This window comes from Grampus griseus (genome assembly GCF_964374135.1).
Source record: "Grampus griseus genome assembly, chromosome: 13".
Lineage (NCBI taxonomy): Eukaryota > Metazoa > Chordata > Mammalia > Artiodactyla > Delphinidae > Grampus > Grampus griseus.
Window position 1 is genome coordinate 59,946,040 of NC_139007.1, and position 23,739 is coordinate 59,969,778.

Sequence of the window (23,739 nt, forward strand, 5' to 3'; positions counted from 1 at the left end):
AATAACAAATAGCCTCCAATAATTTTGTCCAAAATCAGATTGAGCTTCCTGAAAAGGGGAACTCTTGCTCTAATACAATAAAGTATCAAATGGTATGTGAGTGACTGAGGATTTACTGTACTTTTCAATGTGACCCAAAAATTAAAGAGAAGAAGAGTATCATGAGCTCGGGAGGACTCTTACCATGAATAGGTTGGCTCTGGAAGTTTAAGATCAATGTCTCTCTTATTATAATGTGTGTCATGTCATAACCTCTGCCAACCTGGGAGATCCTCTGAATGAAAACAAATAGGACATCCTTTTCTTAATTGATCTGTGATATTTCAAAAGATTGGATCAAGAAAACTGATGCAAAAAAGAAATATTTTTAGTTTTATGATGAATATATAGGGGAAAAAAAGATGTCAGCAAAGGGAATCAATGGAACAATAAATACCACCTGAAGTTTATCAAGTAAGCAAATCTTATTGATATAGAAAGGTTCACAGACAAGGTTAAGTTGATTCCTTGGTACAAGGTAGCACTCATATCTTGCTCTTCTAATAGACTTTAAAGAGTTTCTGAAAATAACAATTTTTAAAAGGTGCTTACTCAAATTTCATTAACTTTATGTATCAGAATGGCCACATAAGTATTGTTATTGCTGCATGTTATGGCTCCCCAAAATTCATATGTTGAAACCCTAATACCCAATGTGATGACATTTAGAGATGGGGCCTTTGGGAAGTAATTAGGTCATGAGGGTGAAGCCTCCATGGTGGAATTAGTGCCCTTATGAGAAGAGACACAAAAGATCTAGTCACTTTTCTCCTCTCTCTCTCTCTCTCTCTCTCTCTCTCTCTGTCCCATACAGCAAAAAGTCTGCCTCTACAAACCAGGAGGAGAGCCCTACCAAGAGCTGAATCTCCTAGCACCTTGATCTTGAACTTTCCAGCCTCCAGACTGTGAGAAATAACTGTTTGTTCTCTAAGCCATGGCAACCCAAACTGATTAAAACAAGTGTCTCACAGGTGCACACCCAAGATAATTGAATCTTGAAAGAATGGTAGAAGCCTGTTTCCAGGAAACTATTCATTAATGATGTTTATCATTTTCAGTCTTAAGAAGCAGGGTCAGGGTCCAGGAATGGGTCAGAGAGAGCAGAGGTTGATGGTATTGTAGCATTTCCTCTATCTGCCCATGCACAACCCCTTATGGGGAAATCTGTCTACTCATAGTGCGAAAGGAAGGGCCATCTTCTGGACATCAGTGCTTTAGATCAGGTAGTCCAGTCTAGCCATAGCTGCTTAGACTAAAACAATCCCTTATGACCTGGCACAGCAAAAAGCAGTGTACATCAGATTCCCTCTATGGAATTTGAATGAATCAGTATCTAGAGACTGATCTCACATAGACGTAGGAGTAGAAACTAAAAGATGAGGAAGCAGAGTTGAAGGAGAGGCCGTATCGGCCATGTGCAAGTCCAGTTATTAATTAACTGAGATTAAGCAGGTCAAACCTGCTGGTTGCTGACCAGAAAGAATTAGACACAGGGAGCGTAGCTCAATCCATTCAACCAAAATCTCCTTGAAAACAGGAACAGTATCTGCCTTGTTCATTACTGTTTCCCTAATATTGAGCATAGTTCCTGGCTATTAAAACAATTAGTCACTGGGTACATATCATTTGAATGAAGAGTTAAGAGTGGATCACTAGGACAAGCCCTCTCCAGAAACACTGTCCAGCGTCTGGCACCAGAAACCTGCACGTGTTCATGAGATTCCTTCTCCCTCAACACAGCCTATGTCTTCTCATTATTCTTGAACCTCCAGCATTTCCCTTTATGGGAGCAAATTTGTCTGCTCCTTGATCATTGTAAACAAAAGTTTCAATATCAACTCTGTAGGAGAGGAAAGGAAGGAGGAAGAAAGGGAGAGAGATGGAGAGGAATGAGAGTGGGAGGGAGAGGTGACAGGTAGGAGTTGAGGGTGGTAGAGAGAGACTACCCTTGATTTTTAAGCGCATCATTTTCTAGTGAGGCGTAAAAAAGAGCCTTCACAACTTCCCTACAGAGAGGTTTAGACTTTGGATGTGAGGCTAAAAGATGAAAGAACTGCAACAAACAACCTATTCTAGCAAACTCGAGTTTGCTCAAGAGAAGTGATTAAACTTTGTCACTGCAATAGACTGACTATGTCAAATAAAACAACCTCGTAGCTACCTCCCTGTAGATTGTTTGTACTATGTTCAATGGGAATGCATTGACTCCCATTCTCTTGTTTCATAGACAGAATAAAGCGCCCCAGGAGGTTACTCTAGCGATCAAATATACTTCAATAATGCATTATCCTTCCCATAATAATTCCTTCTTAATTCCCTGCTTCTTCTTTATTACTGGAATGCATCTACTATTGTGTCTTTAAGAAAATCTAAACACAATTTTTTTTCCTTGCACCTATGAAGAAAGTAGAGAATGATATAGAAGACAACGTCCCAGTCAACTTTGTTTTCATAAAACAATATATTCTCTTGAGCAACAAATATTTTTCAAGGTGTGATTCATTCCTAATCAACTGATATTAAAGTATCCTCATGTGACAGATAATGGGAAACTAATCCTTGGTTGAATACTAGCCCTGTGCATTTCACAAGGCAGATATAAGCCAGCCATACTTTCCTCATTAGCAGAAACATCAGGTGGCCAGTATCATCCCCATCTTCCTTCTAGTAGTTCCATGTATAAGGTACTATAGCAGTAAGATGCTCTGATGGGTCAACGATAATATATAACATTCATAAGGGGAGAGAGGGAAGGAATGAAAAATGAAATACTTACTTGGTCCTAGACCAATTGAAAATGCAGCAACATAAACAAGCAAGCTGGCCAAGGACAGCCATTTCAAAAAAGCTGGGACGTCCGCAGGGTCTGTGATGACCTGGTACTCAGTTTGGCTTAGTCCAGCATTCGATAAGGATGCCAAGGTCGTTTCTCCTCTCTTATCCAGGTCATTTCTCGTGGGCCTTAGTGAGTTTCTGCTGCGGGAAGCCATCCTTTTAAAGGATTCTCTAAGAGTGTCATTGCTGGCTGACAGGTTCCCTGGTCCATAGAGCACAGACTCATCCAAAGACTGGTTGATAGGACTATGGTTTCTGCAGATATTGGTAAAGTTCATATGGATGTTGAGATTCACGATGCCCATGGTTACCAACGAAGCTGCCATCACAGAGGAGCCGACACAGAGGAGGGTTTTGCTCCCGACATGGTCTACAAGCAGGGTGGCCGGGATGGTGCTGAGGACCTTGACAACCCCAACTCCTGTGGAGGCAAGGCTGGCTGCCTCGTTGCTTTGGAAGCCGACAGACTTCAAAACAGTGGATGCATAGAATAATATGTTTGGCTGACCAGTGATTTGTACAAAAAATACCAATGTTAAGCCTATCATGATTCGGGTCCTCATGTTGTCCTTTGAACGAAACAGATCCCCAAAACTGTACTGATATTCATCTTTCAGGGAAGATTTGATCACAGTGAGTTCCTCCGTTGTATCGGAGATGGCTCTCAGCTTTCCGAGAACCTTGCTAGCAGCTTCCTCGTGTCCCTTCATCACCAGAAACCGAGGACTTGGAGGAAGAAAGTACATCGCAATCGCCTGCAAAACTCCCAAGGGAATAACAAGGCCGAACATGTATTTCCAGCCGTGGGAAACATTGGCAAACGCGTAGTTTGAAATGTAGGCAAAAAGGATGCCAATGACGATCATCAGCTCGTTCAGCGACACAAGAAGGCCTCTCTTGTGTTGGGGAGCAATTTCTGCGATGTAGACACACGTGGCGATGGAAGAGAGTGAAATGGAAACCCCAATAGCAATGCGTCCCGCTATGAGAGCCGCATAAGATAAACTGATGATCAAGACCAGGCTCCCAAGTCCAAGGAGGCAGGATGAAAGGATGATGGCAGCCCTTCTTCCGCACCTGTCAATCAGGACCCCTCCGATGAGAGAGGCCAGTAGGGCCCCGATGAGGAGGGAGCTCACAACCATTTCCTGCTCGTGGCAGGTCAGGGCTAACAAGGTTCTTATCTGCAGAAGAGCCCCAGAGATGAGCCCAAGTTCATACCCCACCAGGAAGCCACTGACAGCAGCCGTGACAGATGACAGGAGAGTAAACATACCGCAACCTATGAGCAGAGAGAAGAAACAGGTCAGTTCTGAATTGTGTCTGATGGAGACTTAAGCTTGTCTAAGTACGTTTTTCATAGCACTGAGTATAAACACATATAATCATAGTCAAATAGTACACTAACCAAAACATGATTAAAGAAGGAAAAATCCTTTTTCTTTCATTTTTGGGGAGGAGAGGGGTGGAGACATTTAGAAAGTTATTTCTTCCATTTGTGATGTGATGTTGGTTTTCGTTTTGAGCAGACAGATATGCGAGATAAGCAGATGACAGATGATGAGGACTGAACAAACAAGAACATGGTTTCATTCCTGCCTTGGTGTTGGAAGAGAAATTCAGAGAGCGTGGCTCCTCGGGTCCCACTGTCTAAGGCAAACCCTTGAGGGCAGGACAGAGAGTGAAGCAGCCTCCGGAAGGGCCCCAGTCTTCCCAGCGTGGAACCTCGGCAAAATGAAGCACAGCCTCCAGGAAACCTGCCCTCCAGTCTCCTCGGCCGCAAACGGGCCACTGCTGGCTTTTGCTGAAACACATGAAGGTGCTGGGGGAGGCCAGGATGTGAGCGCCTCCATGAATTCAGAGCTGGGTCAGAAAGAAGGAGGCGGAAGTAGGTGCAGGGAAAGGACCCGACAGCATCCATCACTCACTCTGAGGAGGGAGGAACGGGCATGGGACAGGGGGAAGAAGAACAAAAGGGGCTTTATATTGTTCCATTCTTGTAGGATTAACATCTGAGGGAAAATGGTGAAACGTTAAAAGTCATTAATTTTCAGTGGTAGGTGCATAAGTGTTTGTTACATGTCTGTAACTTGTCATAACAGAAAGGATACAAAACAAAAAGACAAAGGCTTAGAGAAGAGGATCACAGGTCCAGGAAGCACTAGTTTCCAAGGCCGGAGCACAGAAAATCGCTCGTCCTGTTTTAGGAGCTATGAGATGCCAGGACGTCATGTCATGTACGGGGACACAGCATGAGCTTGGGGAGGGAGCTGGGAGGGGGCATCAGTGAAAGTGGGTGGGTAGAGAGGGAACACTTCATGCAAGGCCTAGCAGGTCCCAGTGACAACTTCTTATTGTATTCCCAATACAGTGGGGTCCATGCCCACTGACCAGTAAGAGGGAAGACACTCTGAGCTTCTTGCTGCTGTGTGGAGACTAGTTGTCAAAAGGCAAGACCGGTAGCAGGGGGTAGTTTGTCGCCTTAGTCTTGACAAGAGACGGTGCCAGCTTGCATTTGGGTGTGAGGAGTGGAACTGATGACAAGCAGACAGATTCAAGAGTTAATTTGGAGGTAAAAACGATGACGCTTGCTCGTGAATTGGTGTTGGAGGGTAAGGAAGTGGGTCAGAACCCAAGATGGCCCCCTGGTTTGAGCAGTGTGTTGGGTAGTTTTACAATATTCAGTACCCAGTATGCAGGCTTATGTACTATATGGGCCACAGGTGGACCTAGGGAAGAAGCAGAAGGGACCTGGCTATGGGCGGAGGTGAAAGGAGAAGGGGAAATCAGAAGTTCCATATTAGATTTACTAAAACGGTTTACTTGTTTTACCTGTAAGGTGTTCCGATTAAAATATCAGGTAGTGGATTGAGAATACGGATTTGGAACTGAAGAGGTAAGTCAAGGCTGGAGAGATGTACTTGGGATCCAGCAGTGTGTATTTGGTATTTACAGCCACAGGGATGGGAGAGATCACTTAGGGAGACAGAATAGAGGAACAAGAGGAGGAAGACGAGGACGAGGACCTAGGGAATGCCAACATTTAGAAGGGGAGGCGAAAGCAAAGGCGATGGAGAAGCAGCAGAATGAGATGTGTGTGAAATGGACTAGAAACGTGTGCTTGGACACAAAATTATCACAGGCTGAGCTAAGGCTGTTCAACTATGCCATTGCTGGAGTAGGAGGTGTGATTTAAAAATGCCATTTAGGGCTTCCCTGGTGGCGCAGTGGTTGAGAGTCCGCCTGCCGATGCAGGGGACGCGGGTTCGTGCCCCGGTCCGGGAAGATCCCACATGCCGCAGAGCGGCTGGGCCCGTGAGCCATGGCCGCTGAGTCTGCGCGTCCAGAGCCTGTGCTCCGCAACGGGAGAGGCCACAACAGTGAGAGGCCCGCATATCGCAAAAAAAAAAAAAAAAAAAAAAAAAAAATGCCGTTTAGCTTTGGTGAAAGGAGCAGGTCAGATAAAGGTGATCTGACATCGCCTCTCACCACAAGTATCCAAAGGTATTTTACATCTCTGGGATCCTGATGGCATGTGGAAAATGGGAGACTTCAAAAATAAAATTTAAAAAGCATCAAATATTTAGATGGAGGAGCAAATAAAAATGCAATAATTCACAATAAAATAAAGTTGATGTATGAGCATTGCAAATACAAACCATTAAATTGAAACTACATCAGCAATTTAACCAACTAATCAGAAAACAAATATTTAACATCATTACACAGCAGGCATCTTCCTAGGTACTGGGAGATATCTATATATATGTACAGATATCTCTCTATATATGTATCACAATGAAACAAAACAGATGTGGTTCTCGCTCCCCAAGAAACTTAACATTCTAGTGATATCTCTATTTTCTAGTATTTCTTATGTACTCTTTTAATTTTCACATGCAAAATGACTTTGAAGTACTTTCATGCTCTCAATTTCCACATATTCTTTTTTCTCACTTGATCTTAAAATCCTCAACAACAAATTCTTCTACCACAGGTGATCTGAGTCAGATTCTCACATTTGGATAAGAATATCACATTGCTCCGTATCTCTTCTTGTCATCGTTCTTTACACCTAAGTTTGATGTGCTGATTAGGGTGTGTGCTCTGGTGGTTGGTCTCCAATATTCAGGTTGGAGAAATAAGCGGCTCTGGAGAATGGGGCACTTGAGAGGCAGGTTGAGTGAGGCACCCCAGAAGCAGATTTAGAGGGACAGAGCGTGGCATGGGGTACTGAGTCAAGGACACGGGGGAAGAGATGTGAGAGCTGTGTGAGTAGCAGAAGACAGTCTTTGCCACCTTGTCCTTCTCCTTAGCCTTCCTTAGTTTCCCCGTTTTGTTGGATGGGAAATAGTGCCTCCCTAGAAAAAGAAAGACCACTTGAGATACAAGAGTTCCTTCCTTTGATGCTCTATTATCTTACTTTATTTTTATTTTTACTTTTTTAAAATAAATTTATTTATTTATTTATTTTTGGCTATGTTGGGTCTTTGTTGCTGCTCGCGGGCTTTCTCTAGTTGCAGTGATCCGGGGCTATTCTTCGTTGCGATGCGCGGGCTTCCCATTGCGGTGGCTTCTCTTGTTGTGGAGCACGGATTCTAGGCACATGGGCTCAGTAGTTGTGGCTCGTGGGCTCTAGAGAGCAGGCTCAGTAGTTGTGGCACACGGGCTTAGTTGCTCCGTAGCATGTGGGATCTTCCCAGACCAGGGCTCGAACCCGTGTCCCCTGCATTGGCAGGTGGATTCTTAACCACTGCGCCACGAGGGAAGCCCTCTATTATCCTACTTTGGAGAGAGTCGAGGCCGTGGGTTAAGGAGGAAAGGGGATGGGGGGGGAGGGGTGCAAGTCCCAAAGCCAGCTTCTTGTGGTCTTGGGGAAATATCCCCTGACAGAAGAGAGACCCAGCTTTTTCTTCTGCTTTCTGGACTTAACTTCATATGCCTAGTTCTTTTATCCAGGGTTCATAGGACACTGACAGACTGGGATGTGTGCAAAGGGTCTGGAAACCATCCTGGTTTGTCAGGATCAGACCCTCTTGAGACCCAGCAGCTAGCACTGAGTATAATTCTTTAGAGATATAATAAAATTGTCTCCATATGAATAAAAAATTCTCTTTACAAAATTACAAGTTTTTAAAAATTATATATCACAGTATTATCTATCTATCTAGGCAATTTGCCTTCAAAAGCTTATACAGTTGCACTAGGACATTCTATGACCCTATACTCACATAGGTTGGGGGGAGGATACCAACGCAGGTTGTATGCTACAGAATTAAGCTATGGTCTTTACTGACTGAATTTTATTTGAAGGATATATCTTCCCATTATATGCTTTAAGGGCTACTGACGCAAACTAGCTTCCCCACTCATCTCACGACTGCTGTTTATTACTGCTGAGGTTCCATTACAGTCCTCAGGCTGTCCATTCAGGATTTGGAATTCTAATTCAGTGTGGAAGGCTAGACCCTAGCGCTTCCAGGATCTCAACCGTGTGACACCTTAGGACTTCCACCATGGGAAATTTTCCTGCTGCTATTTTACCATATAAATAAAATGAAGAAAGACATAGAGTGGGTTTTTCTTTTTCTGTGTCTACTTTTTGGTTGATGATGATAGAAGCAGGATGCTATCCTCTGGATGCCAGAAAGTAGAGATGACGTTTCCAAGAAGTCTGACAGAGAATGGGAGGAACTAGAGAGGATGTCTGCCTAAACACGAATGGCAGAGTCTGGGGCAGCTGGGTGGACTGAGGAGAAGCAGCCAGCACTACAGGGGAGAGGAGGGTGAGGAATCATAATTAGAGCCTTTTCAATAAACATCCAGCCCTGAAGCCAGTCCGCACTTGAAGTTCATGGTGAAGTTTAGCATTCCTGGCGATTTGGATCATGGTCTCGATCCACGACAGCCCTTCTTTACATCCCAGTGTCCCCCCAAAGATGCCATAGGGAATTCTCAGCCTTTTGTGGACATCACGGAAGTAGAAACTATCTAGAAACTTGCAAGTGGTACCCACAGGCTCCTGGGTCATGCCTACCCTCTGGGTCCGGCTGCTTTGTTAGACCAGCCGTGTTCCTTTTGATGCGATGATAATTCCTTAGTAAGATAATAACGTAAAACTGTTCCTATTGAAGATGTGGTCACAACTCAGAGGCTTTATGCAAATGAGCACTGAGACCCACATCCAGGGCACAAAGGACAGGCAAGCCCCACTGGCTAAGAGGCTGCAGCCGCTTTCACAATAGCTGCATTGTCTCCTGCTCACGGTGACTCAGACAGAAACACAACTTTAACAGGCAAGCACATGAAACACTCCATTTTTCACAATATTTGAGTTTCTGTCCGCTTTCTTCTTTCTTTTCTCCCCCATGTGCCTATTCTAGCGTAGGTACATAATGGACACACAGCAAACGCTTGCCAGAGGACTGAATCCTACAACAGACTGGAAAGCAGCGTGCACACACAGGTCTTTTTTCAGCAGGCAGCCAGGTCATTATACAACTTGACCAACTGTGAAGGCGTCACACATTTCAAAGACCTCCTACTTCATGTTTTGCTTGAGAAAAACTTGCAGTGGCCCCCAAATGGCCTTGCATTTGTGTTCTCCTCTTTCTTTGCTACTTCCCTCTGAATACCTTTAATCCCAACCCATCATTCAAGAGTCATTTCAAGTGCCACCTCCCCCATGATGACTACCCTGCTCTGCCACCTTCTGCTGTCCCACCCTAGCCCCTCTGCACTCCTGCTGTGCACAGAATGTAGGGTTTCAGATATATGAAGGTATACTTCTGTCACTCATTTATTGACCTGTTTGTCTTCCCCTCTTACACAGAGAGACCTTGAAGGCAAGACCCCACTTTCTTTTTTTTATTATTATTTTTATTTATTTATTTGGTTGCGCTGGGTCTCAGTTGCTGCAGGCGGGCTCCTTAGTTGCAGCTCTAGGGCTCCTTAGTTGTGGCATGCGAACTCTTAATTGCAGCATGCATGTGGGATCTAGTTCCCTGAACAGGGATCGAACCCAGGCCCCCTGTATTGGGAGCATGGAGTTTTAACCACTGCACCACCAAGGAAGTCCCCAAACCCTGCTTTCTTTACATCTGTATTCTTACCTCTAGTCTTTGGCACAAGGTCAATCCTCAATAAATATCTGTTGAGTGAATAAATAAATGAATGAATGGTAACAGCACACAAATGCCAATCCTTGGTCCTCTCTTCCCCATGGTTGGTCAACAGACTAAGGTTAATACCTAGTATGACTTAAGGGTTAGCAGCTGGAACTTTATATTTACATAAATGCTTAGCATCTGAACAACATGCAATCAGTATTTCTATAGCGCTTTCAGCACTGTTATTAGCCAGTTAATGTGGCACCATTTGCAGGGACTCTAAAGTGTTCCACTGTCACTCGTATATTTGTTTTATTTAATGTCAGCCCCATGCACAGGCTTGTTCACTAGTCACTCAGATTCCATGTTTAGCAGTCTCCTTTCTGGGGACCCAGTTTTCATGTCCCAACAACAGTCTTCAGGCACAATTCTCAGGCCTTCTGCACCACTGGTTGTTTCTGGAAAATGCCTGCCCTTTCCCAGACTTGTGTTTCTCTTCATGCTGTTGTCCCTCATTTACAGCACGTGGCACATCTGGCCTCCCTCCTTCACAGCCTAGGGAAACCTGAGTCTCTGAAGATCTGGCTCAAATATCCCCCCTCTACAAAATCTTCCAGACTGCCTCTCTGTGGTTAGCATTAATCTCTCTTCTCTCTTCTGCCTTTGTGTCCAGGGCCTTACAGCACTCTGGGTTAGTCTGTCTCTTGCTTAGATCGGGAGTCCCTTGAGAGTAGAGTCTGTATGGGGGGGTCCACACAGGACCTGATGCCAGAGCTCTGCAGAGGCTATTGGATGCCCGGGAAGGAGAGCGCTGGCTTAATCAGATAGCTCCCTTGTTCAGAGGGTGAGAGGAGAGTGTGGTGTTGTGGTATGGTGTTTCCAACAGCTGTCAAAAGTTCCAGATGCTGCCTCTTGGCCTTGGACCATGTGTGGTGCTCCCTGTGATGGTAAATATTGGGCACTATCCTTTATCTAACCACCCTCCCCCCACCTCTCTCCGTACCCCCATCCTCTCTTTAACATGCAATGGAACTCAGAACAACAGAAAATGTGGCCTTCCTCTATACCTACTATTTGGACTTTCTAGGACAAAAAGGTAGGAACTTTACTTTCTTTCCTTTTATTTTTCCAACCCCAGGTAGTACTTTCACAGACACACTTTTCTGAAACTAATCTTCTCCAAATTCTGTTGACTGGGGAGGTATAAAGAGGGGGCGTAAGGACACTTCCCTGCATTTTGCTCTGTTGTTAACACTCCTTTTCTGCCTGATTCCTTGTAGGACTTTCATTCTTTTCTTTCTTTCCTTCCTCTCTTTCATCTTTCCTTCAATTTGAAACTTGCACCAGGACAAGTCAGAGTACTTGTTTCTTCTAAATTTTTTTTGCTACTGGTTGAGTTCTCCTACTCAGAAAAGATTTCCTCTAGTATTTTGAGGGGTTTTTCCTTCCCATTTGTTTTGGAATAATAATTTATATGTTAGCTAAATATATTCATTTCCTCATCTCTATCTTATTGTTCTTTTTATGTACATCCTAGAATAGCTTCTCTTATTTATCCTCTGAATCACAGATTTCAGATAATAATTCTGCTCTTGCAGTTTTAGACTCTGACACTTTATACATCTCATATTAGGTCTATTAGCATCTCTGATCTCAGCTAGTTCCATCTTCACCTCAATTTACTCTTATCACCAGATGTTGTCGTGCATCTCTTTTTTCCACAGAGTCCACTTTTTTTTTAATTATAGAGAACAGAAATCAGATGCTGTCCAAAATGTATTTGTTTCCTGTAAAGAGAAATCTTAAAACGCATGCTTTGCCTTTGTATTTAAAATGTGCCTGACAATAACCAGATTGCCACATTCTCTTTACCCAGCCCCCAAATCATTTATGATATTTTTGATGGCAGGAAACCAAAAACCTGCAAAACATGGGCATTTATTGTTTACTTTGTGAGAAGACCAAGTTGAATTTGGTGTCTACAAGGATTCACACTCTATGAATCCTTCTGTTCCTGCCTCCTCAGAGGGTTGGCTTTTGTCCCCAATCTGTCACCATATGTGCAAGGTGGCTGTCACAGCTCTAGATATTAGACGCTTTCACAACCAGACTCAAAGGCAGCAGACAATGGAAGAAGGCTTAGGGCAAGGGGTTATTCCCATGTGCCTCTTTCCTTTTATCAGGGAAGGAACTTTTCAGAAGCACCTTGGAAGATGATGGGGTTCAGGACATGCTACCCCAAAATACAACCCCTTGGCATATTGAATATTTTAAGCTGAAGGAATTTGAGAAAATGCCAGTTACAGGAAGGTGGCTCTAGCCTTCCCCCTGCCCTTCCCCCCGAAGCAGGTCATAAAACCCTCATGTGAGAGGTGCTCTCTGTTATACCTAGAGGAAAAGAACATCCTTATCTCGGAAGACAAAGGGGCACCAAGAAGAATTCAAACAAACAGGCTTGCTAAGTTTCCCCTGGCTCACTACACTTACCTCATACTCCTTGACCTGTCATATTTTCATGACTGTCCACTGTTCATCAAATCTAGCATAAAAATACTCAGGCTTAGTCATGTCTTTGGGTCTTTATTTCCTTATGAAGGTTTCCATGTCACATAAAACTTATATTAAATAAATATGGATGCTTTTCTGTTAGTCTTTGTCAGTTTAATTTTCGGACTCAGCCACAGGCCCTAAAAAGGTTGAGGAAAACTTTTTCCTCCCCTACAAAGACTTGCCCTAGTGTCTCGTTGACCAGAACTAGTGAGTTCCACAGTCAAACTTGGCTGCAAGAGAGACTAAGTGAGTATCTGAATCTTCTAGTTCTCCAGATGGGAAAGACCAAGAAATAAGAAGGAAGTTGGAAAAGCTGTTGGGTTTTCAGTGTCTGACACACCTTAGTCTAGCCACCCAGCTGCAGTTGGAAACTCTCGTAGTTAGACTTGAAGGAGCAGTTGATGTACACAGCTGCTAGCCAAATTTCTGATGTCTGGAAGTTATTTTTCTGGAGTGACCCCACTGGACTGAGAAAGGAATTTTTTTTCTTCCACTTTTTGGTCCCCTGACTACGAACAGACTCTCATTTTTTGCTTGTCATAAACAATACATGCAAAATTACAACTTCTAGAATGTACCATTCCAGCGGCTCATTTGGACTTTGTCTCTTCTTAACACTGATTTCACATTCTAGAATGCAACGAGCCAGCCAGAGTTGCTGAAATCTTGAAAATTGTAGCCCTTAAGAGATATAGAAAGAGAAGTGATGGTGACAGGATAGGGTGGGAGGAATTGGACTATGGAGCAAAACCTTCTGACCCTCCGAAAAAGCAGCTCCAGGGGAGTCTGTGGAGATGTCATCCTTTGATTGATGAAAATTCTCTCATTAGGGGTGCTGAGTGAGAGTTTGTGGAGAGCTAAAATATTACCGCCCTAGTTTATACATTAGGCCCATATTTGCATTTTATTTAGGGGTAAGTTCTAACTCATTGATGAATATATCTGGCTTTAATTCTATTGTAATTTTGCATCTCTTTTCATCTTTTCAAGGGGATTTTCAATAGATAGTTAAGAAGGGGTGAATCTGGAGAACAAACCAGCAGCCATTTTACCCAGAGGCCTCTGATGTCTCCAGAGATTTTCAGCGTGTGTGAGTTGCGGTGAGCGAGGGACTTTTGAAAATTGGCAAAGTCTTCAGAAAGGATCCTCATCCCATCAATGATTATTAAACATTGGGAAAAATAGTAACATACATATTTGTACTTCAAGATTTCATACATATGTAGATGTGACTGAAAAAAAGGTCTTAATTCAAAGTGCGAGTGAATGCAGAGCAGCTTTCTGTCATTCTATATTTTCTAATCAATAAATATAAAACTGTGAAAACTATTATGTGAGAATTTGAAGTTGTTTTTCTATTTAAAAAGGAGTCTAGGACTTCCCTGATGGTGCAGTGGTTAAGAATCCACCTACCAATGCAGGGGACACCGGTTTGAGCCCTGGTCTGGGAAGATCCCACATGCCACAGAGCAACTAAGCCCGTGCGCCACAACTACTGAGCCTGTGCTCTAGAGCCCACGAGCCACAACTACTGAGCCCACGTGCCACAACTGCTGAAGCCTGCATGCCTAGAGCCCGTGCTCCGCAACAAGAGAAGCCACCGCAATGAGAAGCCCGCACACTGCAACAAAGAGTAGCCCCCGCTTGCCGCAACTAGAGAAAGCCCGCGTGCAGCAACGAAGATCCAATGCAGCCAAAAATAAAAATTAATTAATTAATTAATTAAAATAAATAAATAAAGGAGTCCAGGTTTTTCAATTTAAAAAAGGAGTCCAGGTACTCAAAAATGGTTGAGAATCACCCTCAGTGCTTTAAAAATTCTTTAGTTAAGGAAATGAAATGCAGAAAAAATAATATTGTAAAGCCTGTGGATGTAAAGTTCTTAGGAAGAGCACTTTATTTACTAAAAATGAATACCTAGATGGCCACCTCAGGGTCAAGGGGAAAGCCCGTGCGTCATGTTAGTAATACAGTGGTGGGCTATGGGAGAGAGAGGGAGAACAGGAGAAAAGGCCAAAAAGCAAGAATTTTCGTGTGTGTGTGTGTGTGTGTGTGTGTGTCTGTGTGTGTGTGTGTGTGTGTGTGTGTGTGTGAGAGAGAGAGAGAGAGAGAGAGAGGGAGAGAGAGAGAGAGAGAGATCAAGAAATAATGGCCTAGGGCTTCCCTGGTGGCGCAGTGGTTGAGAGTCCACCTGCCGATGCAGGGGACACGGGTTCGTGCCCCGGTCCGGGAAGATCCCACATGCCGCTGAGCGGCTGGGCCCGTGAGCCATGGCCGCTGAGCCTGCGCGTCCGGAGCCTGTGCTCCGCAACGGGAGAGGCCACAGCAGTGAGAGGCCCGCGTACTGCAAAAAAAAAGAAAAGAAAGAATGGCCAACAGAACCCAGAAACAAGATAAATGAAAGAAAAGGTCAGGAGAGTTTGTCAAGTTCTGGGGGATGGGGAATGAAGACGAGGGAACAATAGTGCAAGAGGCCTGTAGCTTTTAGAAAAGTTGGTTTACAAGAAATTTCCTGTGGTGGATTTGACAGGAGAATTTTATGAATGGGGCCACCTAATATTTAATTGCACTATAGCTCTCTTCAACTTGTCAGTAAGAATCGACAAAGAACTTGTGTGAATGGGATTTGAGTATATGAAGGAAAAGAGCTGTAATCCACGCATGGATTGGAGCAGGGATAAGAGAAAAGACAAGCTGCAGGAACTGAAGGGCAAAAATCCAGGGGAAACAGGAAGTTGGTGCAAAAAGTGATCAGAGGGCTTCCCTGGTGGCACAGTAGTTGAGAGTCCGCCTGCCCATGCAGGGGACGCGGGCTCGTGCCCCGGTCCGGGAAGATCCCACATGCCACGGAGCGGCTGGGGCCATGAGCCATGGCAGCTGGACCTGCGCGTCCGGAGCCTGTGCTCCGCAACGGGAGAGGCCACAGCAGTGAGAGGCCCGCGTACCGCAAAAAAAAAAAAAAAAAAGTGATCAGAAACCGCAAGACTCCTAAGGTGTACTGGGTGTGTTTGAGGATGGGCGAGGGCAGAAGAGCAAGGGCAGGCTTTGAGCAAGGTGGAGGGCGTGTGGAAATAACGTTATGGGGGCTGGAGCTACTTTGTTTAAATATTAAAGGAATGGTGATCCCATAGAGCTGAAGGATTTACAGCCATGCAGGTGGAGCTTTCCAAGATTCCCTAATTCTTTCACCACTATCATCACTTTCAGAAACTTTTCTTGATTTCTATAAACCAGTAGGATCTCTTCCGAAGAATTCCTCCTTTCATGATACTTATCACACAAAGGTTTCATAACATGGTCCCTACTTACACCTTCAGATGTTTTCATAACCCTCTTTCTCCTGCTTTGAACTCTGTGCTTTCATCAGACAAAAATATTCATAGTTCCCTGAATGTGCTTGTACACAGCTTGTATACAAGCTATCTTCTCTGCTTAGAATTCTCTCTGTAAATCTATTGGCCTCAGTGATACTTTGACTCAGCTTAGCCATACTGTCTTCCAGGATCCTTCAAAAACTGGCTGAGCTGCCCCCTGTGCTCTACTGTGGCATTAGGTGTCTGACCACCTCCTCCCTTGTAGGTTTCCTGATCTCTTCTCTCTCATCACCAATTGTTAGTAAGTATTTGCATCGCATGAATGTCACTGGTTCACCATTGGACCCAGGGTCTAGCATCATGTCTGATTTCTAGGAGACTCTCAATATTTGCTAAATGATTGTCTTGTCATTATTTAGACTCTTATGTCTCTGATGACTTGGTAAAACTTATGGACCTGGATAATGTCTTAGATATCTTTTTTTTTTTTACTGTGAAGTATCCAACACTGTACCTCTCACACAGTAGGTGGTCTCACACAGTAGGTGGTCAATAAGTATTGCAGAATTAAATGCTTTTTAGTTCAGCTCAACCAACACTTCTTCACTCACTCACTGATTTAACAATTAAGCATGTACTCCATGGCAGTACTGTCTTGGACACAGATGGCAAACAGTTTCAACTATATGGACAGTGCAATCAGCACGGTGGTCAATCCAATCACAGTGCTGACACATTTCCTAGGTTACAAGATGGCTGTACTTGTGCCATTTGCATGTGATCCCTAATGGAAATACAGAGGAAAAGGCATAATTCCTCCCTCTTATGAGCTACACAGTACTTTCTAAACACTTGCAGTTAGCTCAGAGCTCTGATAAGTACAAGAATATATATTTTATCTGGGAATTTATAATCTTATAGAAAAAGACATGTCACATGGAAAATCAGAGAATAGCTAAAACAGAATGCAAAAAAGTTCTGAAAGGCGTATACTGGGTACCCAAATTCACAGATCAGATCATGGAACAGACCAGGCAGTAGAAACATTGGTGCTGGATGGTATTATCATTCAAGTGGGCAAAACCCCGGCTTGGATTTAGGATACTGAGGCTTGGATCTCTGGGCTATTATCCATGCTACATGGAGCAAGTCACTTTGCTTCTCTCCCAGAGGTACCTTGGCTGAATGCTGAAGGTACAATCTGGAATCAGAGCGTCTGGTTAGTTACCAGCTAGACCCTGACACGTCCCTTAATTTTTCTGTTCCTCTGCATCCTCATTCCTAAAATAAAGATAATATTACATAACTCATAAAGTTGTTATGAGAATAAATGAGATAGATGAGTGGCTGGTGCATGCTGGTAAGTGCTTGGTAAATGCTAACTGTTGCTCTCTTAGCCTCAGTTTCCTTATCTGTGAACTGGGGGGTAATATTACCTCATTGGGTTGCCCACAAAAATCATTCAACAAAGATCTGTTTAGTCTGAGTCTATGGGGGAAAATCTCCATAACACTGAAGTAGAACTTTGAAACAGTCTCTTACTGATAGCAAAGGAAGTAAAGTGATACCTTGCTTCCAGCATAACAGTTCTGCCTTTTCATAAATTCTTGAATTCCTCTGTTTTTGGCAATATCTACACAATTGGGCTTATGTCATTAAAAACTCTTCCTGTGATTTTTGCCTTGGGCTTTCCACAATTTTGTGTCCCAACAGAAATGAAATATTCATTAGCTTACGGATGTTCTTTCACGATACCAACTGATTAAAATTACAACTTTTTCCCCTATTCCTTTTTCTTCACTTCTCTATTTTATTTTATTTATTTTACTTTTGTTTTTTGGCCACGTCACGCGGCATGCAGGATTTTGAGTTCCCTGACCAGGGATCGAACCCTTGTCCCTGCAGTGGAAGGGTGGAGTCTTAACCACTGGACTGCCAGGGAATTCCCTCCCCTATTCTTAAAAAACCTTGCACATCTGAGGCTGAGATGTCACATCTAAATTAGCATTGCACATGGCTCCCAAATTCCACAACGTGTGGGAAACAGGTGCATGCAGGAGCAATACATTATAAAAAATAATAATAATATAAATAAAATAATATGGTTGTAGCTAACAGCCCCAGAGCCTAGTAATGCCAGGCAGACCTGTGTCATGAATGTTTTTGAGAAACAATTACTTCCAAGGGAAGCACAATTTACCAGTTTAAAGTTTAATAACCCTTGATTTACTTAAGGGAAAAAAAAATACTCCTGTAAGTCAAACAAAGGACTGCTTTTCTCCCTGATATTTTGGTACAACAGTATACAGTGAGTCATGCTCAAAAAGAATGAAAACTCCTAAAATGAGAATAATGTGATAAATTATTTGTCTTATTACTTCTACCTAAATTGTATAGAAAAATTAGTATATCCCTGAAGCATAGCCATTGTGCAAATGCGGAAATGAATGTGCTGCGACGCAGGAAGAGAAGTAATACCAAGGAGCCAAAACAGAACAAAATAAAATAGAAACGAAACCCATGTGAATCTATGATTTACTATGGAAGTAATATATTTGGCTTAACATTTCATCTGGGAGATACTTGGAGGGATTTCAGGTTCTGTGCCTTTTTTTTTTTTTTGTATGGCTGTTCCGCACAGCTTGTGGGATCTTAGTTTCCTGACCAGGGACTGAACTCGGGCCCTGAGCAGTGAAAGCGCAGAGTCCTAACCACTGGACCACCAGGGAAGTCCCAGAGATTGGGTACTTTTTGAGGGAAGATGGGATGGGAAATTATTCTCATTTGGTATTTGGTCAAATAGCTCCTTGGGAAGAAGCACATTTCAGCTTTTCTCCTTTCTTACCACCATGACTTGGTGTACTTTCACGTGACTTTCATTGCCTTTTTTTTTTTTTGCGGTACGCGGTTCTCTCACTGCTGTGGCCTCTCCCCTTGCAGAGCACAGGCTCCGGACGCACAGGCTCAGTGGCCATGGCTCACGGGCGCAGCCGCTCCGCGGCATGTGGGATCTTCCCAGACCGGGGCACGAAATCGTGTCCCCTGCGTCGGCAGGCGGACTCTCAACCACTACGCCACCAGGGAAGCCCTCATTGCCTTATTTTATTCACTAACTCATCCTCTTGGGGAAGACTTCATGAGAAAAAAGTTGAACTTGGGAGTCCCGACTCCGTTCAATTTAAGAATCTTATAAAGCCAGTTCTTGCTCATACAACCTGAATAAAAAGCTGCTTCAAACCTGTAAAAGCCCAAAGCTAATTCCACACCCATGCAGGCCTGTTTGGAGCTTTTAGAACTTTTTGAACCCTGAGGCTAAACAGTATTATACTTCAGTTCCTCCTAGTGAGATGAGGCGATGAAGCCAGGTTCAAGAACTAAGTATTCTTGAATGAAAAATACCATACCACACATCTACAGCAACGAAAAACTGCATCTTCAGATTCACCTCAGATACATACATGTAAATTGGAGTTTCCGCAGGCAGTTCCAGGGTGGACTTATTGTATTTTGAGTTCTGTTTTTATCAGCTTCTACAAGGTCTAGACCACTGAAAAGGACCTCCTTGAGAATTCACAAAAAACATACCTGAGGGATCACAGTGGGGTCCCACCAGCTACCACCAGTCTCTTTCCTAAGAACGCAGCCACTCAGGTCCCGCTGGCAATGTTACCGGACAGAAGGGTAATGTTTAAAATATTTAACAACTGGACAGAGGCACTGACCTATCGGAAGAGTCATTGGCTATAAAACCTGTTCAGGCATGCTGGTGTTTGCTGGGTAATTTCAGGCCCTCTGGGTCAATGGCACTGTTGGTGGCTCCTTGGCCTGGCCTTGTCTGCCAGGCCCTGCCAACACAGGCACTCACAATACATGCCTTTTGCTGCAGCAGCCTAGAGGTAGTTTGTGGCAAGCGGCAATCCCTCTGCTCTCTCTGTGATGTGATATTAGAGAGGAAAAGAGCCCTGCTGCGCGAGCCAAACACCACCCAGAGTTGGCGGTGAAACAGCTCCCGCCATGTTTATTTAGAGCCTCTCCCTTCTGAGATCCCAGAGAAGCCATTTGCCCATGCCTCACTGTCACAAAAAGCCTCAAATTTAGACTTTTGATATGATTTCCAAGTGAGGTTAAAGGTACAGCCCCAGAGATAAGCTGACTGAAGAGAAAGGGGAGATGGTTATCTTTAAATCTGGTCTTATTTCCAGTCAAGAAAAATCTATTGTCCCTCATAAATTCAAGTGTCTATAAATTCCGTCATTTCCTTGGGAATATCAAGCTACACAACATTTTTTTTTGCTGCTGTAACTGCCATCAATTTGTTAAATGCACATGTTTTTAAGGACACGATTTTTGTCAAGAGTTTTGTCACTTTTTCTTTTGATACTTAATACTGTATAGATTTTATTAAAATTTTTATCTCTGCTTTTTTTTTAAGGTATAGCTGATTTACAATATTATATTAGTTTCAGATGTCACTTTTTAATATATGGAAAGCCTGGAAAAATGGGAATGGCCAAGGCCTGGGTGTTCCCAATGTGACCAGTCTGTTGGTCTCACAGCCAAAGCTCTGTGAACAGGTCAAGCTGGTCAGTCTGACCTTCTCTCCCCCTGTGATGTTTGTTCCCCAAAGTCTCCTCAGTCTGTCTTACAAGTAGACTTCCCCTTGGGCTGCCTGAGGAAGCCTGAGAAAGCCAGACCTGACTCAATTCAAGAGGGTCTGTTTTAGGCTAATCCTGAGAGCCCAAGGCTCACAGCAGGAGCACAGGAAATATGCCCCAACCTCAAAAACACGGCCTGCATAACCGGAGTGGTGATGGACCTGAGGTTTGCTAATGTGATGCTGACCCAGGAGCCGGCTCAGGGCCACAAGGGCTGAGAGAGGAGCAGGGAAGCAGCCAGGCTGCAGGTCCTTCTTTCTCCACCTCTCCCCTTTCCACTAAAGAGGCACCACGTTTACTTGTCTTAACATACTGACCACCTACTCAGCTTCCATTTGCAAAAAGGAGTTCACAGCTTTAAACAAGTTTGAGAACAACTGCCATAGGGTATTCACCTCATTAGCAGAAGTGTGCATTTCTTAAATCTCAGCTGGTTCGGAGTCTAGTTCTAGCGATCTGGGTTCCATTGCTTTCGGCAGCTGGATCTGCAGCGCGGAGAACCGACACTCATACGGTGAATATTGTTCTTGGTTTCTGACCTTTTGGGCAGATCTGAGAGGAAAATGCAGCGCTGGTGGGGTAATGGGGGACTTAAGGAAACCCTCCTCCTAGCCAGTTGTTTGAATCATGAATTAGAAGAGCCTGGGAGACCCAGATCCTGAGATGAAGGAACAGGCCCCCTGGGCCACAGGCCACCAGGGTCAGCTTTGATCAGCCACCGCGTGAACGTGGGCCAACCACACATCTTCTGGACTCATGCTCTCCTTGTGTAAGATGCCCCAGCAGTCCATGTTCCTCACCTCACCTATATCTGTTGTTGGCTCGAGGTAGCGAGATTTAAAATTGAGCTCAACCTGCCCTACAAGGTCAATTATAACGTGTCTATGAACACTAAAAGGTTTACTAAAAATGTACCCACTTTGAGCCATAGCTTTTTGAAAATGAATTTAAATTCATTAGCTTCTAGCCATTGAAACAGAGCATTCTTTCCAGTTTAGAGGGGTTAGCCAAGGAAAACCTGCCAACACTTTTCATTACCCACAATAACATTAAGGGGGTACAATCAAAGAGACTAAGGTTTTTGTTTTGTTTCATTTTTCAATATCTCAAATGTTTTAATGACCTTGTCCTGGGTTGTATAACTCATTCCTCTTTGCACGTTAATTTTTTCATCTAGGAATATAGAACAACTTGCTATATTGAAGAACAACCTTCAAATGCAGGAAAAGTAGGATAATTTAAGCATGTTTTAAATACTCAGAATTTCCTGGATGAAACTATGGAAGTTTAAAATATAAAGAAGTTGAAAGGAGTATTTGTCAAATATTTCATTAAACCTCAACATCTTCGTAAATCATACAAAAATACAATCCCAGTTGGAGAGGTGAAATAACTTGGCAAAACCATAGAGCAAGTCCGTACTATGGATTCATTATACACATAGATCTGTATAATGCCTTTGGGTACCAAGAAAGCTTAAGATAATTTATGAAAACTTACAAAAGTAATAATAAAAGGTTTGTATTTGTCTAAATATAAACGACATACAGCACCCATCAAAGCTGTATTAATTAAGGATTTAAGAAAAACATTTAGGTTTCCTCTTCTACACGATAAAGGTTCATTTAAAATTAAATGTAAAAGATAATTTATGGTATTTGTTCATTTATCATTTCTTTTCAATGGCATAAACAGTTGCACTATAAATTGAATTTTGTGTGTGTATTCAACCTTTACAAGCACACATACCTGTTACCTTCCTTTGGGATCACTGTGAACTTGGGCAATTTAACCTATTAAGAGTAGTACACTGTGCTTTCAAAGACATATCAAAACTAAATAGTCCATTTTTTATTGTTACCATGGAGGCCCCTCCAGGACAAATTTCTTTTCATCTTCTTTGTGACATTTATCAGTGACCCTATCTAGTTAACCCTTTTGTCAATATCACCACCTCAGCTCACCCTAGAGCTCAATCTTGCCGGAATTCAGAGAGAAGAACTTTGCCACTCTTTCTCTTTACCCCTGAATACAAGTTTCTTTTGTCTCCTCTTAGACTTAGGAACCAAAGATCACACTTAGACAAAGGGACAGCTCTGCTGAAGAGAGGGCTGAGACATAGTGTAAGGTGACCCCAGATATTCATTCTTGACTAGAAGGAGGGAAGCAGGGAAGGCTGAGCAGGGAGAGGGCAGGGGATAAGGAGAGGGTCTCAGTTCCCAAGGAGGGGCCGCTCAGTTCCTCCTTGAGAGGGGTTGTGGATTCAATTCCAGGATCATCAAACCCGCTGTGCAAACATAAGTACACAGATCCATCCCAAGGTGAAAGGTAAAATGCCTTTCATATCATTTAGTGTTTTTGGTTATGCATGAAATTCCAATATATGGGGTGGGAATGTATTATATGATTAGAGGGAGCAGAGCTGAGGGAAGCGGTGGGAAGAAGGGCAGTATTTGTGTTTGATTTCATTTCATATTACGATTAGTTCCTATTCCTTTGAGAACAAACTAACTGAAGAGGAAAAGGCAACTAAAAGTGTGCAATGTGTTTGTGAAAATTGTAAATGTGGGAGTGAAGAAAGGCATTTGGTTTAGCAAAGATAACTGAAATGAATTAAAACTTTTCCAAATTTCACCTCCGCAAGGAAAAGTATGAAACAAACCTCAGCCTGAAAGGCCAGTTTTAAAGAAAGCAGGAGCGACGAAGCAGAGGTGTTAGGCTGTAAATAATGCTCAAATTCATTACAAACAGATGCTGGGAACTTAAAAAGAAAGTTGTATTTATTCATTATATAACTAATAATTTTATGAAGCTTCCTTAAAATGCTGATTTTTGGAATGGTGGTTATAATGTCCAATTGTTACAGATTATCCATTTGTGACAATAAATGAAAAAGTGTGTGTATGCGGGGGTGTGTGTGGGTGTGTTTACACGTGTGATTATCTTGCCAGTCAATTTCTCCAATATGAAAAATATTTATACATCATACCGTCAACACGGCGGAGGGCACCCAGCTTATGAGTAGTGGGACTTCAACCTTCACATCAGAGTTCCTTGTCACTCCTCCCAGCAGATCCTGTCCCCTCGTCTCCAGGCACCTAGCACGCTTACGTGCGCGCGCGCGCACACACACACACACACACACACACACACACACACACACACACACACACACACACACACACACACACACACACACACACACACACACACACACACACACACAGAGTGAGACCC

At 43.3% G+C, this 23,739-nt stretch overlaps 1 protein-coding gene across 2 annotated transcripts in view; it reads right to left on the bottom strand.

The window, feature by feature from the left end:
• Positions 1–23,739, bottom strand: part of SLC2A12 (solute carrier family 2 member 12) — a 59,239-nt gene that overhangs the window by 35,187 nt on the left and 313 nt on the right. Inside the window, exons 2-3 of one of the 2 annotated variants that reach the window (XM_082669190.1) lie at positions 9,987–10,024; positions 2,816–4,156 (exon numbers count right to left, since the gene is read on the bottom strand). In XM_082669190.1, the coding sequence (XP_082525316.1) occupies positions 2,816–4,148 (1,333 nt within the window). In that variant the 5' untranslated portion in view covers positions 4,149–4,156; positions 9,987–10,024. The remainder of the gene's footprint in view (positions 1–2,815; positions 4,157–9,986; positions 10,025–23,739) is intronic. The other variant, XM_082669189.1, reaches the window with a different exon arrangement.